General features: G+C 46.2%; 2 protein-coding genes across 3 annotated transcripts; one reads left to right on the top strand and one right to left on the bottom strand.

Moving 5' to 3' along the window:
• Positions 1–3758: 3758 nt before the first annotated feature.
• On the bottom strand, positions 3759–5544 carry LOC100829126 (bisdemethoxycurcumin synthase). 2 transcript variants are annotated; one of them, XM_003576228.2, is made up of 3 exons: positions 5471–5544; positions 4980–5210; positions 3759–4879 (listed from the first exon to the last, which is right to left on the bottom strand). In XM_003576228.2, the coding sequence occupies exons 2-3, from the start codon at positions 5191–5193 to the stop codon at positions 3870–3872; spliced, it is 1224 nt and encodes a 407-aa protein (XP_003576276.2). In that variant the 5' UTR covers positions 5194–5210; positions 5471–5544; the 3' UTR covers positions 3759–3869. The 2 variants fall into 2 exon arrangements, with proteins under 2 accessions (XP_003576276.2, XP_024310766.1); XM_024454998.1 differs by having other exon boundaries at positions 5475–5522.
• A 6683-nt stretch (positions 5545–12227) lies between these two features.
• Positions 12228–13571, top strand: LOC100828824 (probable carboxylesterase 5). The gene has a single exon (XM_010240988.1). The coding sequence runs from the start codon at positions 12228–12230 to the stop codon at positions 13569–13571; it is 1344 nt and encodes a 447-aa protein (XP_010239290.1).
• Positions 13572–15965: the final 2394 nt, after the last annotated feature.

Genomic DNA, 15965 nt, shown 5'->3' with positions numbered 1-15965 from the left:
GCATGGAATAACACTTGAGGTTGAGGGGTGGTGGTTTTTCCTTGTTGCAATATGTTGATGACACAATCATATTGTTGGAAGAGAATATTGATCAGATAAGGAATGTCAAGTTGTTAGTTTATCTTTTTTAGCAAATGTTCTTGGCAAATACCATTTTTGTGCTGGTGTACACTTTGGCCAACAATGATTATTAACTTGATCTCAAGAATTATAAGGGGATTCACAAAACAATTTGCACAGACTATAAAGCTGCAGCGAAATTACAATCGGGCAAGCCAGAAATGTATATCTAGCTATGTGCCATATGAGCATTTCAAGATCTATGCTTATATCGATTTAGTATAACTACTGGTCTGCAAATAAGATGCAGGCAGGAGACAAACAAGGATTTTTTTTCCCTTGCCAAAAAGTTAATATCTAAGTTGCTCAATGAGGAAAACAGTTTTTTTTTAGGCAATCACGGGGGGAAAGACTCCCCACCTGAATATATTACTTCAAGAGAGTAGAAATTATAGCAGGGATGAGAAAAAGTCACGCCACAGACCGGAATGAGGAAAACAGTAATAAAATGTAGATATTATCCCCGCTCTCGCATCCCCTCCTGATGTCATCGTCCTGCCTCCGTGCCGCCAAGAGCAACCACGGTGCGTCCCTCACCCCTTCACCGGCGGCGGTGCTTCCGTTTCTCCATGCACGCGTCAACGGGACTCGGACAGCGATGCCGCCACGACTTTGGGGCACAGCTCTCTACGTCCCAAAGTGTCCAGACCCTGTCCTGAAATTTCCAGGGCCCGGTGCGAAATTGGTACTCGGGACCTGTCAGGGCCCTTAACAAAAAATAATAATAACTAATGTATGTACATATAAAGTTTCACCATAAAAACTAACAATGAAGCTAATATCACATTTATGTCAAGCGATGATGTTCAGCAGGTCTGTGCTCACGTCCCGTGAGGCAGGCCGTGACTAATCACTTAAAGATGCAGCCCCTGTCCCCGATCAGCGAGCGATGCAGTAGAGCGGGCAGGCAAGCAGAGCGGAGCGTAGGGCGGCGGCAGGAAGGCGAAGGGGCCAGCCAGCGATGTGCGTGCGATCGGCCAAAAGGAGTAAGTTACCGTTTCGTTCTGGGCCGGCCCATTATCAGTATGTGTATGTATAGAAGGCCTACAAATGTAGGGGGCCTCCCAAAATTTGGGTCCCTAGGCACCGCCTGCACCCCAGGGCCGGGCCTGTCGGTGTCCCCGCGCGCTCTTCAGGCGACCAGGGCGCCACTGCTTGGGAAACACTGTTGCTCTGTCTTGTCGTGTGGGCCAGGACTATGGGCCTTCAGGCGGAGGGAATCATCTATATCTAAATAGGGGCAACCCAGTAACTCGTTGATGCGTCGATCTCTTCGTGGGCGGTTCCCCAATGCCAGCGCTATGGCCTGTAGGGCTTTTTCTCCAGCCACGGCCCATCTCCAACCTGAACCGCCCTTCCCTGGCCCATCTCCTCCCGAGGGCTGCCTGCCCAGCCCGACTGCCTGACGTCTCTTCTTACTTCTTCGAGCGTTCCAAACGCGTCCAGGTGCACAGAAGGACAACCGTCGTCGCCTCGAATCTCATTGAATCGACTGTTTCTTGCGAAATCAAGACCAGGGAATTAATCTCTGTGGCTCTACGAACCAATTCAGGCCACCAGTCACCCGTCTCCGCAAATCAATCCCCATTTGCAACTAATGTGCCCCGAATGCCAGCCGTCGGAATCCAACCCTCGAATCTTCTTCCGTGGTCTATAAAACCAACTTCAGATGGCGTCATCTCGAGCCCTTCTTATGCTCTCTCAAATCCTTCTTCTAATTTCACTTGATAGCGACAGTAGAGTCCGAGTTCATAGCCAGAGTCCCTCTCCCTGTTGAACTCCTTCGTAATCCATGTCATGCAGAACAATTTAATGTGGCGCTTCTGAATCCGGCTCCATTGCCATCTTGCTCCTCCATAGCAGGTTTGCGTTCATGTTTTCACCTATCCACAAGAAAGTCTTTGATTTTTCAGATTGTGCTATGCCTCCAAAGTGTTCGACGTTTTGCCTGTAAGGGCTTCATTGGTGCAAAGTTGGTGCTTCCATCACATGCTTCATATGTCTCTTGCTACTCGGGTTTGTACTCATCTTTTACTTTTCTTATTTACATTGTATGGGCAGATGTTTTTCCTATTTGATACTCTTACTGCTCGCATCAAGCTCTCAGCGTCGAATTTTATTACAGCTCTCATCTTCTGAATATTAGTACTTAAATTGGATGAGCATAGATGTGCACACCGTGAAATTTCTGGCCAATGCAATATTTAAATGCCATAGTGAAAAAAAAATCTTTTGGCTGGGAACCATCATCTTCAGACCTGTAGAGTGGCTAACAGGCTAAGAACCATAATATTTGGAGGTCTCGCAAAAGTCAACAGACTGCTTATCTGAATTTTCATTTGTAATATCGAGATTGACTACAACAAGTTTGATTCATACATGCTTTGTTTATTTTGTATTTTTAATTCCTGCAGCGTGAGAGTTCTTGGAGGTCACAAGGTTGCATTCCGTAAATTGAATACGAAGCATTTATTTTCTTTCTTTCTTTTAGTCCAAACCGCATCTTCATATTGAAATCAGTATTCTTTCATTTTTTTTGCTTATGCAGATTACTCTTTAGAATACACATACACAATGTTAAGATATGAGTGTCCTCTTAATACTGATTCTTCGTAAGTTTGTACTGAAGTTTATTTGTTTCGCATTTTCAAATTTATGTTGTACGTTGGTACCAAAATGTATTTGCTCGACATTTCATATGAGTACTGATAAATTTGATGGTATTTCTTTCTCTATGTCTCATGTATTTTGTGCATCTTTCCCTACCTGTTTGAAGAAAACAGTAGTACCGCAGCAACGCGCGGGGTAGTATCTAGTATTGTATATTGTACCGGGCAATTTTGGTTGCTTCTCTCTCTTTCTAATCTAGATATGGTGAGTTTGGCGCTGAACTCACCATGCAAACTCATCCAGATATGGTGTTTCTTCTTTTTGTTCTTCTCTAGATATGTTGTTCTTGTGTGGGCCAGGACTATGTTTAGCACTAACAAAAAGAAGAACAAAGGTGCAGTGAAGTTTGCACAACAATTGATACTGAAGAGTTTCATGCACTAGTCAACGCAACCAAAAGACCGATCTAATGAAAGGGATTAGGCAATCCATTTATACTTCAACACTCTCCCTCACGTATGGCTCCCCCAGGCCTAAACATGGATCGAAAGTGCGCCGCAATTTAATTGCAGCAACCAGGTCTCGAACTCGAGACCTCTTGACTTTGATACCATGTTAAGCTTCATGCGCTAGCCAACGCAACCAAAAGACCAATCTGATGAAAGGAGTTAGGCAATCCACTTATACTTCAACAAATATACTCACTCAGACCCATATTACTTATCTCAAATTTGCCCAAATATGAATGTATCTATGTTTTAAAAGCGTCTAGATACATATAATATTTCGACAAGTAATTCCGACCAGAAGTAGTACGTAACTTTGTCGGTTCTCTTTTTTATTCGATACAGCTCAGAAGCTAAAGAAGAAAACAGAGCTCTGGTAATAGCTTAGTAACGCAACTATGTCAAAATTTAAATATATTTAGACATCACTTAGTATATAAATGCATTCAAATTTATTCAAAGTTGAGACACCCTTTGTTGGACGGAGAAAGTATGTAACTTTGTGGGTTCTCTTTTTTATTGGATACAGCTCAGAAGCTAATTAAAGAAGAAAACAGAGCTCTGGTAATATATATTAATGCAACTGTGCTTGTTGATTTTATTCGATGCGAGTTTTAAAGAACCGCATGCATGCTAATTTTTCTTGAGATTGGTAGTAGCATGCAGCACCATGGTCTCAATGGTGAAGCCAGGTCCAAATCCCATCATCACACCCCATTTATCACCCCCTTCTCCTTCCTCCTCCATCCGCCGGCGCTGCTCGTCGAGCACGAAGATGATCGTCGCGCCAAGCATGTTGCCGTAGTCCCTCAGCACGGCCCGGCTCGCCGACAGCTTCCCCGGCTCCAACCGGAGGGCCTTGTCGATGTTGTCCAAGATCGCACTGACGCCAGGGTGCACCGCCCAGAAGAGGTCGTTCCATTCTCCAACGCCAACAACTCCTCCCCCAAGAAGCGGCCCGAACGCATCCGACATACACTGTTCGATGTTCTCCGCGGCTATCGGTATCAGCTCCCGGGTCAGAATATGCCCGTCGAGGCCGGCTTCCGTGAGCAGCATGGTGAGCACGTGCCCGGTGTCCGGTATCACCGTCTGCGAGGCGGACACCATCTCGAAGAGCGGGTGCTCCTCAGGGCAGGCATCAGCGCCGACGATGACAGCCCCTGCCCCGTCGCCGAAGGCCGCTTGGCTAACGAGAGTGTGGGGGTAGGCCTCCTCCGGCCCACGGAAGCCCACGATGGTGAGCTCCACGCAGACCACCAGGACCCGGGCGCCGCGGTTGTTCTCGGCCAAGTCCTTCGCGAGGCGCAGCGAGGCGGCGCCCGCGGAGCAGCCATTGAGGTGGAGCATGGTGCGGATGACGGAGGCGCGGAGCCCGAGGAGCGAGGCCAGGACGAGGTCGGCGCCCGGGCTGTGCGCGCCGGCGTTGGTGCTGACGATGAGGTGGGTGATGTCGGTGGCCGGACGGCCCCACTTGGCTATGGCCTTGTTTGCGGCTTGCGCGGCGAGCCCCGGGGCAGCGGCGGCCGCGATGCTCAGCCGGGCGTCGAGGGAGGGCTTCCCGCGGTCGAGGAAATGAGGGTGCGCGTCCAGGAGCGCCTCCGTGTGGTGGAAGAAGCGCTTCTCCGTGCATGTCTTCTCGCCTGCGCAGATTAAAATTGAAACAAGTCAGACGATGATATACATATACATATATATATAGAGGACATAGCATGATTCTTTCTGCCTAGCTAGCTTAATTACACATTGTCTTGAATTTGTGTTTGAGGTCGGTGAGATGTTGGCTCTTGGTGACACGGAAGTAGTAGTCGGGATACTCGTCCTCGGACACGCAATTGGGCGGGTTCGCCGTGCCAATGGCCAGCACAGCCGCATGCCCGTCCGCACGCTGCTGACGACGGATCTCGCCCAGCTGCTGTGTGCTTGCCATGGCCTTGCTCGGGGCAGAATTCATCATCAGGTAGCTAGCTAGTGCTGCATATGCATACGGAGAAAACTAATGAGACGGAGTAAACTTTTTGTTAAAATGAAAGCAAAATCAAGTCACCCATCCATGACATAAAGTGTCCTCTTGACACGTCGAAATGGCGTGTCGTCAGAGAGGAAGGTAGAGTCAGGCCGGGTCATGGAATATCCATATATAGCTACATAGATCTAATTAAACACAAAACATATATAATGCAAGTTAATTACGCTCTTTTTCAGAATGAAAAGACGATGATATATATATATACCTACTGGAATATTCAGTACTGTTCAGTTCGACCAACACGTACAGAGGGAGGAGATTGCTTGCTTCGCGAGATGTGAATGGTCGAAGAAGGAGGTGGGGAGTATTTATAAGGCCGGCAGTGTACAAGTCGGAGCTAGGTGCTTCACGGACTGATCGATCTCCTCCTCGAACGCAAGCATACACGTCACTTAGTGCATTTTTTTCTTTCTGCCGAAAACAACACATGCTGTATTTGAAATCAAATCCATGTAGATGCAACCCTAGATCCCGGTCCTGGTTCGGCCACAACAATTAATTCGGTGGTGGGTCGACCGTACGGAGTATTGAATTGATGCACTAGCGAACTCAACCAAAAATCGGAACTAATGAAAAGAGAGTTAGACAATATATTATATTCTCAACACACTCCCTTACGTCTAGGCTATTTTAGTTCTTACCGTGGGTTCGTTATTTTGGTGGTGGATCAACCGTACGGAGTACTAGCTAGCTTTCGTTGGAGTTTGGAGACGAAATTGTAAATATCCACGACGTTACAAAGACTTGAGTTTATTTTTATTTTTGCTGGAAGGATGAGCATTTCATTCACTGGGATTTGTCAAAATTACAAACTCAACGGCGACAAAATTGGCAATTGCCGGCGGGACACACCCCAAGCGGCGCACGAGCTTGCTGCTGTAGCTAGACAAAGACTTGAGTTTAAGCTGCTCATTACAACAAATACAAGCGGCCATATATATCAACGTGCTCATATTAATGCAGAAACATGGCATACAATTCAACTTGAAAGTCTAATTAAAGTTTATTTTTACTACGAAACATATTTATTTGGAGCTAGCAAGCCGCCCCACTTGATTAAGGAATCACCTCATCGTTGCAAAACGATAGTAACCTTTCTTTTTAATCAATCATCTACAATATGTGAAATATTCATTTTGACGAACTAAACATAGTTGACTACAAGTCTGTACCATGAGTTGACGTACACGACAAAGTTTACATAGTCAGAAACCGCGGCATCCCAAACAACGGCGGCACCCGGATCCATACGAGCATCATTAGCTGCATAACAAACACGGCTATATAACATATGACCTTGAAATGTAGACTAGATATGAAACAAGTACATCCTCTCACCAATTGGCCTACCAAAACGACTTACAGTTAGGAACATATATCCACAATAAATAACAGTTACTTTGTGTCTCAACGTACAGTCGTACAGAGATGACACGGTTTCTGGACAAGTCGAAGCCGCTGCTTCTAAATGCATTGTGCATTCTCCATTCTTCAGATTAACAACACCATGTTTCAAGCACCATGTACGTGTCCCTTATTTACATCCACCAACATCAGCTGAAAATTGCAATGCCATGAGACAATAAGTTGGAGCTTCCGCAAGAAGCGCTTCCGAGCGCTCCACGGTTCTTGCCATTTCTTGTACTATGTTAGTAATAAATAATGATTTGCATGCAGCATATGAGTGTAGAAGCAAGGAGATAATGTTTCTTCTTTTCTTTTTAATGAATTATCCAAAACCACCGATCTTGGGGTCACTATTAGCCAGAACCAACACTTTGGAAACTTATTGCACAAAACCCGGCTACACTTTTTGTGCAGGCCTTGCACAAAAGCCCCAACAGTCCTATCAGTGGCCGTAACCCTGATCGACATGCCGAGCTCACCCGCCAGGAAGTATTTGTCATTATAAATGTTAGGCGCACATCATCTGACGTGGCACTGACACAACTCAAAACAATACCTTCTGGGGACACATCATCTGGAGGGCCTTACTAGAGTGTAAGTTGAAGGAAGGCAACCCATTGAGCCCGCATGTAATAGACATAGCTGGTTGCATGCAGAGCTTGGAAAGCTAGATTTCCCCTTTGCCCAAAGTTAGCTACGGATACAATTCTCATGTCTCTATGGGTAGTTCGTTTCGAATTATCATATATATGCATGGCATGCATGTAATTATTAGGTCACTGAATTTCATGGGATGCTTTCAAAAAACAGAGGAAGATATTAGGAAGGGCACAGTAGGCTGATGGAGCCCTCTCTCTCAGGACTCGTCCAGCGAGAGTGCAGGGGCGCCGACCGGTAGATATGGTAGATGACGGCATGGCGGATTCAACAACAGGTGCACTGAATTTCTCGGCGTGAAAACCCTTTATCTCGCATCTTGGCTAAATCAGGCAACATCAACGTACTTGTGTCTGAGTACTGGAAGACGTTGTTTTGGAGTACTGCATTTTATGTTGATCCCATGTTGTTCCTCCTGGTACATGGAATTGGTTATCGATCGGCTTTCTATTGATTTGGCATAGGAGAAGATGGTTCTTGTGAGGCCAGTCTAAAAAACATAAGCTCATAACTTCTAATTTCATTTTTGAAATCTGATGTGTTTTGATGCGTTGCATTTTTTAAAATACAAATATGATTGTGTATTGAAGCCGAGGATATGAGCCTGGGAAGTTTGCCTTCCTTTTCGGAAAAGAAAATTCTTACAAACTGCCTTGCCCACTGTCATTTACTCCATTTCTTTTCACAAAGGTTGGTGTATTTGGTTTAGTTAAGACAAGCTTTTGACCAAAAATTACTCTACTAATAACTTATATGAGATGAAATCATGATTATTAGCAAGAATTTTTATATACAAATCTATTGATATAAATTTTATGTATGAAAAAACACATAATAATATATAGAGTTATCATAAGTCAAAGCCTTGTTTTAACAAAACCAAATACGCCAACCTTTATGAAAAGGAGGGAGTATACATTTATACACTGAAGTATTCTTTGTATTTGAAGGAAATTCCTACTACGGTAAGTAGCCGTTCTTCATTAAGCAATCAATCATCTATAATCTGTGAAGTATTCATCTTGACTAACTAGACAATTAAAAAAGTTTGTACCCTACCATGCATGTGCTTCACCAAATTATGGAAAAACCAAAAAGGCATCTTCACCAAACCTGGTATTCAAACTGCTCGTCTTTGTCTTTGAGGCAGGCAGGCAGCAAGAGCATGCATGTGCTACGCTTACCTCATCCAGGTGATGTCATCCAGGTGGACGCAACCCTAGATCCCGTGCTGGTTCGGCCAACAACGCTCCAAAGTTTGATGCTGAATCGACCCTCGATCGACTGTACTAGCTAGCTAGTTTTCATTGGAGTTTGAAGACGAAATTGTAATGTCCACGACATTCCAAATACTTGAGTTTAAACTGTTCATTACAACAAACACATGCAGCCATGTATATCAACGTGCTCATATTAATGCAGAAATATGGCATATGTAGAGAATTCGAGGTGGACCTAACACACTACGGGAGGGCCTATTCACCTATACCAACTACTTTGGTGTAGTTGATTAGTCCCCTTTTATTTCTACTTACTTAGTGCAAGCTTTCGGGCGGCAGAGCCACTCACGTTAAAGCAAGTCTTGAATCCAGGCGGCTATGCCACTCACGTTGAAACAAGACCGTTGTGATTTCGGGTGAATCCGCTCACGTTAAATCACAACTTATATGCACTAAGTACTTAGAAATAACAAGGCCTAACCGGGAGACTTATATGAACAAAGTAGTACTATATTGCTTTAGGAATATTAGTACAAGAGAGAGCATACACACCTTACACTTGCTCACACCTTGTTCTCCATCTTCTTCACTTCCTTATTCTCTACTACACAAGGTGTGAGGCAAGGGTCTCTATTTATAGGACTACATGGCCATTAGATCTTTGACATGTGTCAAAATCTTAGCCATTGATACAAAATATCTAAAGCCTTCCACACACTTCTACATAAATATCTAGGTACTAGAAGTTTTCCTATTTATTTATTTTAAACTCCTATTCTAGAGTATTCCAAAGCTTCTACATAATTCTTCATGCATATCTAAACACTAAAAGGTTCCCTCTTTTATTTATTTTATATTCTAGAGTATTCCATAATAATGTCTTCTTTCTTGTAATATTGAGAACACTCTAGAAGCTTGCATTGTATTCTCCAACAGCATACATCAACTTGAAAGTCTAATTGAAGTTTATTTTACTACGAAACATATTTTGGAGTTAGCAAGCCGCCCCACTTGATTAAGGAATCAATCATCTACCATCGATCGACTAGCGACACATAGTGGAAAATTTGCACCAGGGATCTTCACCTCATCGTTGCGAAGACAATAGTAACCGTTCTTTAATTATTAAGCAATCAATCATCTACAGTATGAAAAGTCTGGCTAACTATAGATGGTTTGACTACAAGTCTGTACCATGAATCGACGTACACGACAAAGTTTACAGATCGTCAGGAACCGAGACATACCAAACAACGGTCGCACCCGGATCCATACAAGCACATCATTCACAAAACCACATTTCTTGTGGATAGGGTTTCAACGGGTCACAGTTATGACTAATAGTCTCACAAAACCACATTTTTCCGGGCAGATTTTCTCGCAGAACCCAAATCAGGTAATTACACTACTCCAGAAAACCCTACCAATGGCGATAAAAAAATTGGGTTGTTGGCGGTGATCATGCCCGCCACCAACCCTGTGCCACTGGTGGTTTTAGCACCGGTGGCGGGTCTGCTGTCCCGAGGTCACCAATGGCAGGTAAAATACCCGCCAGCGAAGACCTCTAGACCTCCACTGTAAATTCCTCTGACACATTCTGAAAAGTGCGTGGAGTACAGTAGTGGCGGGCGTAGTACCCGCCACTGGTGCTTTCCAGTGGCGGTTGCTGGCTGACCGTCGCCACTGGTTTATTTTCAGTGGCGGTGGTTTATAACCGCCACTGGTACTATTTTCTCCTGAAAAAAATGAATTAGGTAATTATTTAAATATTTTTGTAGCACGGTAATTTTATTTCTGTAAGCTGATGCATTGCATCTGTTTTAAATAAAAATATGGTTGTGTGTATTCGGGCTGAGGATATGATCGGGAGGTTTGCCTTCCTTTTCGGAAAAACAAAATCTTGGAAATTGTATCCCACGGCCACTGGACAGTCTCAGTTTTGTTTGTATATGAAGAAAAATCCTACTATGGTAGGTAGCCGCGTTTTCTTCATTAAGCAATCAATCATCTACAATCTGTGAAGTATTCATCTTGACCAACTAAAACAAACAGGTCTGTAGCATGCATGTGCTTCACCGGATTCTGAAAAAACCAAAAAGGCATCTTCACCAAACCTGGTACTCAAACTGCTCATACGATGTATCCTGTACGAAGAATCTGTCCAAAACCCAAGCATCTTCACTAAAGTCTAAACATAGTTTGTCAACAAGTATGTACTGTACAATCTTCACCACATTGTCGCAAAACCGAAAAGGGCATCATCACCAATCTTGGTATTCTTCAAACGGCTCAGATGATATAGCCTGCCACATCAGCAGACTATTATTCAATTACGAATCAAAAGATATACTCATTCGCGTCGAACGAGCAGTGTTGAGCATGTAGAGACAAGAGATATACACCCCTTTGTCAAACTGCAGACACAAGCGACTCAATTAATTCAACAGATCATACACCGGCCACCTCTTTGAATTTTTCATAAGAATTTAAGAAGAATGTATCTTTTGGACTTTCTTAACATGCATGCATGGTTGATTACTCCACCAGCCAATTAAGCGGAAGAGTAGGTTAACTTTTCACTCTCTAGAAACTTAATTCCTGAAGTGTGAGGAGCACATCAATATCTAAGGTTCGCAATTGGGTAACCAAGCCTCCGCGTCGCACCGTGGGGCGACTACTCGCCTCCTCCCCCTGCTGCCGGAGGATGCCGGCGGGCAAAGCCCCCATCGGCGGATGGCAGCAGGGGACATTTAACAGATATATCGTTCCTGCTTTTGCAGGTTATCTACTGGGGTCACTGTTTCTATCCGTTTATTGTCTCTTATTCTTCCGTTTGACAAACAAGAGTATACCGGTCCTGGATGCAACCCGTTGGAGACGGTCGCACGGGATATTTTCAACCAGGTTGTGGTTGCGGCATGCTGCTAGATTCATGTATCGACACGCTCTGCGAGATAAGTTTTTTCTTTGGTTGATTTTTATATTCACGTTACTTGACCCGTGAACTAGAGCACTTGTTACCTTAACTTTGCAATAAAATGATTGTCTGATTTGCTTCTATGTATAGGCCGGAGGTTTTCCCCTTTTTCAGATAAATGGTTTTGGTATATCTAAATTACTGACGACGGTAAAGTTAACAGAGTCAGTACCGAGCCATACCAAACAGCAGTGGCACCCGGAGCCATACGAGCGCACCATTAGCTACACATTTACAAACACGACTTTACATATGACCTTAAAATCTACACATGAAACAAGTACTTTCTCTGGCCAATTGGGCTACCAAAGCGTATTACAATTGGGAATAGAGGGAGTAAATAACAGATATATACTTCGCGTCTCTAAAGATTTTATGTGACATAATTGTATATTAATATATATAGAGTAATTATTGGTCAAATGAAAACTACTTGATCTACTATTGCATGTTGGACGGAGGTACTATATATTTAATTTCCCTTCACTTCCAATCCAAGGCCTGCCATTACTTGCGTTGATTGCGCTACCTGTCTGTTGGAGAAGATCGATTGTTGCAGCTATAAAAACCCAGGATGAGCAGCTTCCCATCTATCGCAATACAGTGTACTACATCAGCAGCCAAATTATATAAGTGCATGCGTACGTCGCTCAGCCACCTGCAGCATGCATGCAAACAAGAATCCTAGTCCAGCTGAAAACATGAAGGACGTGGTGGCCGTGGACCTCTCGCCTTTCCTACGCGAGTACAAGGGCGGCCGGGTCGATCGCCTCCTGCGCAGCACATTCGTCCCGGCGTCCGAGGACGCCGGCGCCAACCGCGGCGTCACCACCAGGGACGCCGTCATCGACGCAGCCACGGGCGTCTCCGCGCGCCTCTTCCTCCCCTCCCGCACCACCACCACCAGCAATAACCTTCTCCCCGTGGTGATGTACATCCATGGCGGGTCCTTCTGCACGGAGAGCGCCTTCTGCCGCACGTACCACAACTACGCCAGGTCCCTGGCCGCCAACGCCGGGGCGCTCGTGGTGTCCGTGGAGTACCGCCTGGCGCCCGAGCATCCCATACCGGCGCCCTACGACGACGCCTGGGCCGCGCTCCAGTGGGTGGCGTCCTTCTCCGACCCCTGGCTAGCCGCCCACGCCGACCCCGCCCGCCTCTTCGTCGCCGGCGACAGCGCCGGTGGCAACATCGTCTACAACACGGCCGTGCGCGCCGCCGCCTCCATGACGTCCGTGGTGGACATCCAAGGCCTGGTCATCGTGCAGCCCTACTTCTGGGGAACCGAGCGGCTGCCTTCGGAGGAATTGGCCGAGGACGCCGGGGCCGTGCTGCCGGCGTGCCTCGTGGACCGGGCTTGGCCGTACGTCACGGCGGGCCAGGCCTGCAACGACGACCCCAGGATCAACCCTAGAGACGAGGACATCGCGTCGCTGGCATGCAGCCGCGTGCTGGTAGCCGTGGCCGAGAAGGACATGCTGCGGGAGCGCGGGTCTCGGCTGGCCGCCCGGTTGCGCGACTGCCGACGCCCGATCGGGCACGACGACGACAACGACGACGACGACAACTACGACGTGACCCTGGTGGAGTCGGAGGGCGAGGACCACGGCTTCCATCTCTACAGCCCACTTCGTGCCACGAGCAAGAAGCTCATGGAAAGCATAGTGCGATTCATTAACCAGCCCTTGCCATTGCCGGTGCTGCCGGCCGCTTTCCTCCCGGAGCCGCACGAGCTGCGTTTGCTTATTGGAACATGCGAGGAAGGTAAGAAGAAGAATAAGAAGAGCTCTGCTCGGCCTATTCTGGGCCTGCCTAGTAGGCCATATATGGACGTGTTCGGCTACGGGATGGCCATGAAACGCTGGACTGGCCCAAGCTCTTGTTTGATGCATCCTACCACTGCTTTAGGGAAAGTTGGACAGGGTAACGCGTCTAGTAAGACAAGGCATGGGCTGTGTTTGGGCCGAGCGAGACCTGGTCAGACCTACATGGGCTCCTTCTCAGCAGCAGGCCATGGGAGTTCTGTTATCAAGAACTTCTTCTAGTGGTTGGAAGTTCCCGGCCGCATCTCAGCAAATATGCTGCATGGACTCCTTTCGCGTAAAAAGTGACTTCAATTTATCTAAATACGAATGTATTTATGTTTAAATAACGTCTACTTACATGGAATATTTCGGCATTTAATATGTGACGGATGGAATATAATTCGGACATTTTAGCTGTTCATTTATGTGTGAGCCTCCATCTGTGCGAACCACGCCGAGTCTGTTGAGGCTGGTGTGCTCTGTGCGCGTCCAGACCGCGTTGTGTGGCATGCGCACGCCGTTCCCGAGTCATGGAATGGCACGGCCCGTTGTACATGGGTGCACAAGGTGGATCGTATGACCGAGTTATTTTCATACAAATAAGAGGAATAGAGAAAGAGAAAAGTTGTGAAGTTTTACGCAGCGCTGCACTCTTCTAACCGTTCCACAGAAATCTCCATGAGTGAGAACTGAAGCGGTGACGTATTTCACGCAGTGCAAACACCTTGTCTGTGCAGGCAGTCTTCTGACTGTTCGACATAAATCCCGTGAGTGAGAGCTGAGAGTTTCAGGCTGACAGTGTCAGTTTTTTTTTCTTCGAGGTTGGAACCGCAATAAAGGCTGACACTATGAGGATGGGTCATTATTTAGGTGTCAGGGTTAAATTTGAGCCCCAAATTCTTATACGAGGAGTCTTTATAAAAGTTTTCCTCCTCAAATTTGTTTTCTTTCTAGCAGAAACCTAAATCACGCCCCTTACAATTTATTCATCTCTTTCAACTTTTTGAGGGGGAAGAGATATGGCTCCTCAATTTGGGGGCTCTCAGGGAGAATTTGAGGAGCACCTAAGTTTGGGGAGTGGATAGGGGCTCTGGGCCTGTTTTTTCATCAAAACCCTCAAATGTAACTATAGGGGATGGAATGGGAGGACTGCTGGAGTTGCTCTAAGCGAGCAGAAGATCAGGAGTTTCTCGGTGTCGGAGTTCCTCGGTGTCTCGAATTTAGGCTTAACGAGGCTTTCCGAGATAGTACAAGGTAAAAGTAACCATTGGAATTTTTAAATCCTGGTTATTCTTAAGTTTGGACTTGTTGTTGTTCTAAAAAACAACAAGAGTAAGGGGTGCCAATGCTCGATGGCACAAGTGCGAGAATTGCATGTAGGGCATGTGCGCCGGCCTTATAGCGAAGGTCGCCGTACACTTGGACAAGTTGACACGTCGATATTTTTTGAATAGGTTCAGTCGACCCTGTGGGCATGACTTAGTCCTATGTTAGGAGAGGCTTCGAGGGGGTCGTTAGCCGGGTGTTTGGGCTGAACTCGTCTTCCCAAATCACCTATGGCGAGAGATCTCTAGGGGCCGCCTCGGACTTGGGCCAAACTTGTCTTCCCAAGTAGCGAGGTTGGGATACCCTCGAGACTCTAACCCGATCCCTCTACTTCGAGTCGAGGTCGTACTAAACGATCCGGAACCTCGAAACTAGGCTTCCTAAGTCGCGTCCCCGAGGTCGAGTCGAGGTTAGGCTCGACCCAAGCACTCAAGAGCGAGCTCCTTAGGTTGCTCTAGCCCTCTCCCCTTTGATCTTATTCCAATGAAGAGTGGATGATACATGCCTCCATAGGGAGTATTTATAACCTAGGGGTCCATGACAAAAGACTATGGCTATCCTTGAGGGAGAGGAAAAGTGAGGGCAAAGTGGTAAACTCATCCCTACACCTTTCTTGGTCTCTACTCAAGCTCCTCTTTTCTTTTTGACCATGGCATGAGAGGCTTGACTCGTTGACTCCTTTGACCGGCGCCTAGTTGGCATGGCTACGCCTTGTTGACAAATTGACCGGTCTTTGGGATTTGTTGACTTGGTCGTCGTCACGTAGGATTATGGACCGACCCATGTAAGGATTTTATTATATTACAAGGGGACTAAATGGAGTTTGCCAAGCTACGAGATAAGAACTTTATCAGGATGCTCTTAAATTTTAGTTTCGCACCGGACAACAATCGTTTATGAAGAACTTGGATGCATCAATGTATATTTGTTCGATCAATTTCGCGCGAAGCTACTTTTCGAATGTTTAGTAGCATTTTCAGTTTCTGTTCTGTCCGACGCTGGGCGTACGGTTAACTGAACTACGAAAGTTCATACACCGTTTTCTTGTATCTGCTAGAAATGCTCAAAGAAGTTGGTGGAGGGAGGAGGCAGCAGAGAAGATGACGATGACATAGAGGACGGCTGTGGGCCCAAGACGACAGTCACACGGCAACAGCAGCAACGATGGCCACGTGGCGATGACGGCAGCAGTAGTGTGTGCTGTCTTCTCCCGCCAGCGCAGAGTTGTCTTCCTCTCTTTTTGGCATCACAAAACAGGGAAGCAATTGGGCGGAGGAAGTTCTGGCGGGTTAGGGACAAGAAAGGAAT

The sequence above is a fragment of the Brachypodium distachyon genome, chromosome 4 (genome assembly GCF_000005505.3).
Source record: "Brachypodium distachyon strain Bd21 chromosome 4, Brachypodium_distachyon_v3.0, whole genome shotgun sequence".
Taxonomy (NCBI): Eukaryota; Viridiplantae; Streptophyta; class Magnoliopsida; order Poales; family Poaceae; genus Brachypodium; species Brachypodium distachyon.
The sequence above is the reverse complement of the archived record's forward strand: the minus strand, read 5'-3'. Positions and strand labels throughout refer to the sequence as shown.

Coding starts and splice junctions, on each gene's coding strand:
- LOC100829126 (XM_003576228.2), bottom strand. CDS start 5,193: ATGATGAATTCTGCCCCGAGCAAGGCCATGGCAAGCACACAGCAGCTG. Junction 4,880..4,979: donor ACACAAATTCAAGACAATGT/GTAATTAAGCTA, acceptor TAATCTGCGCAG/GCGAGAAGACATGCACGGAG.
- LOC100828824 (XM_010240988.1), top strand. CDS start 12,228: ATGAAGGACGTGGTGGCCGTGGACCTCTCGCCTTTCCTACGCGAGTAC.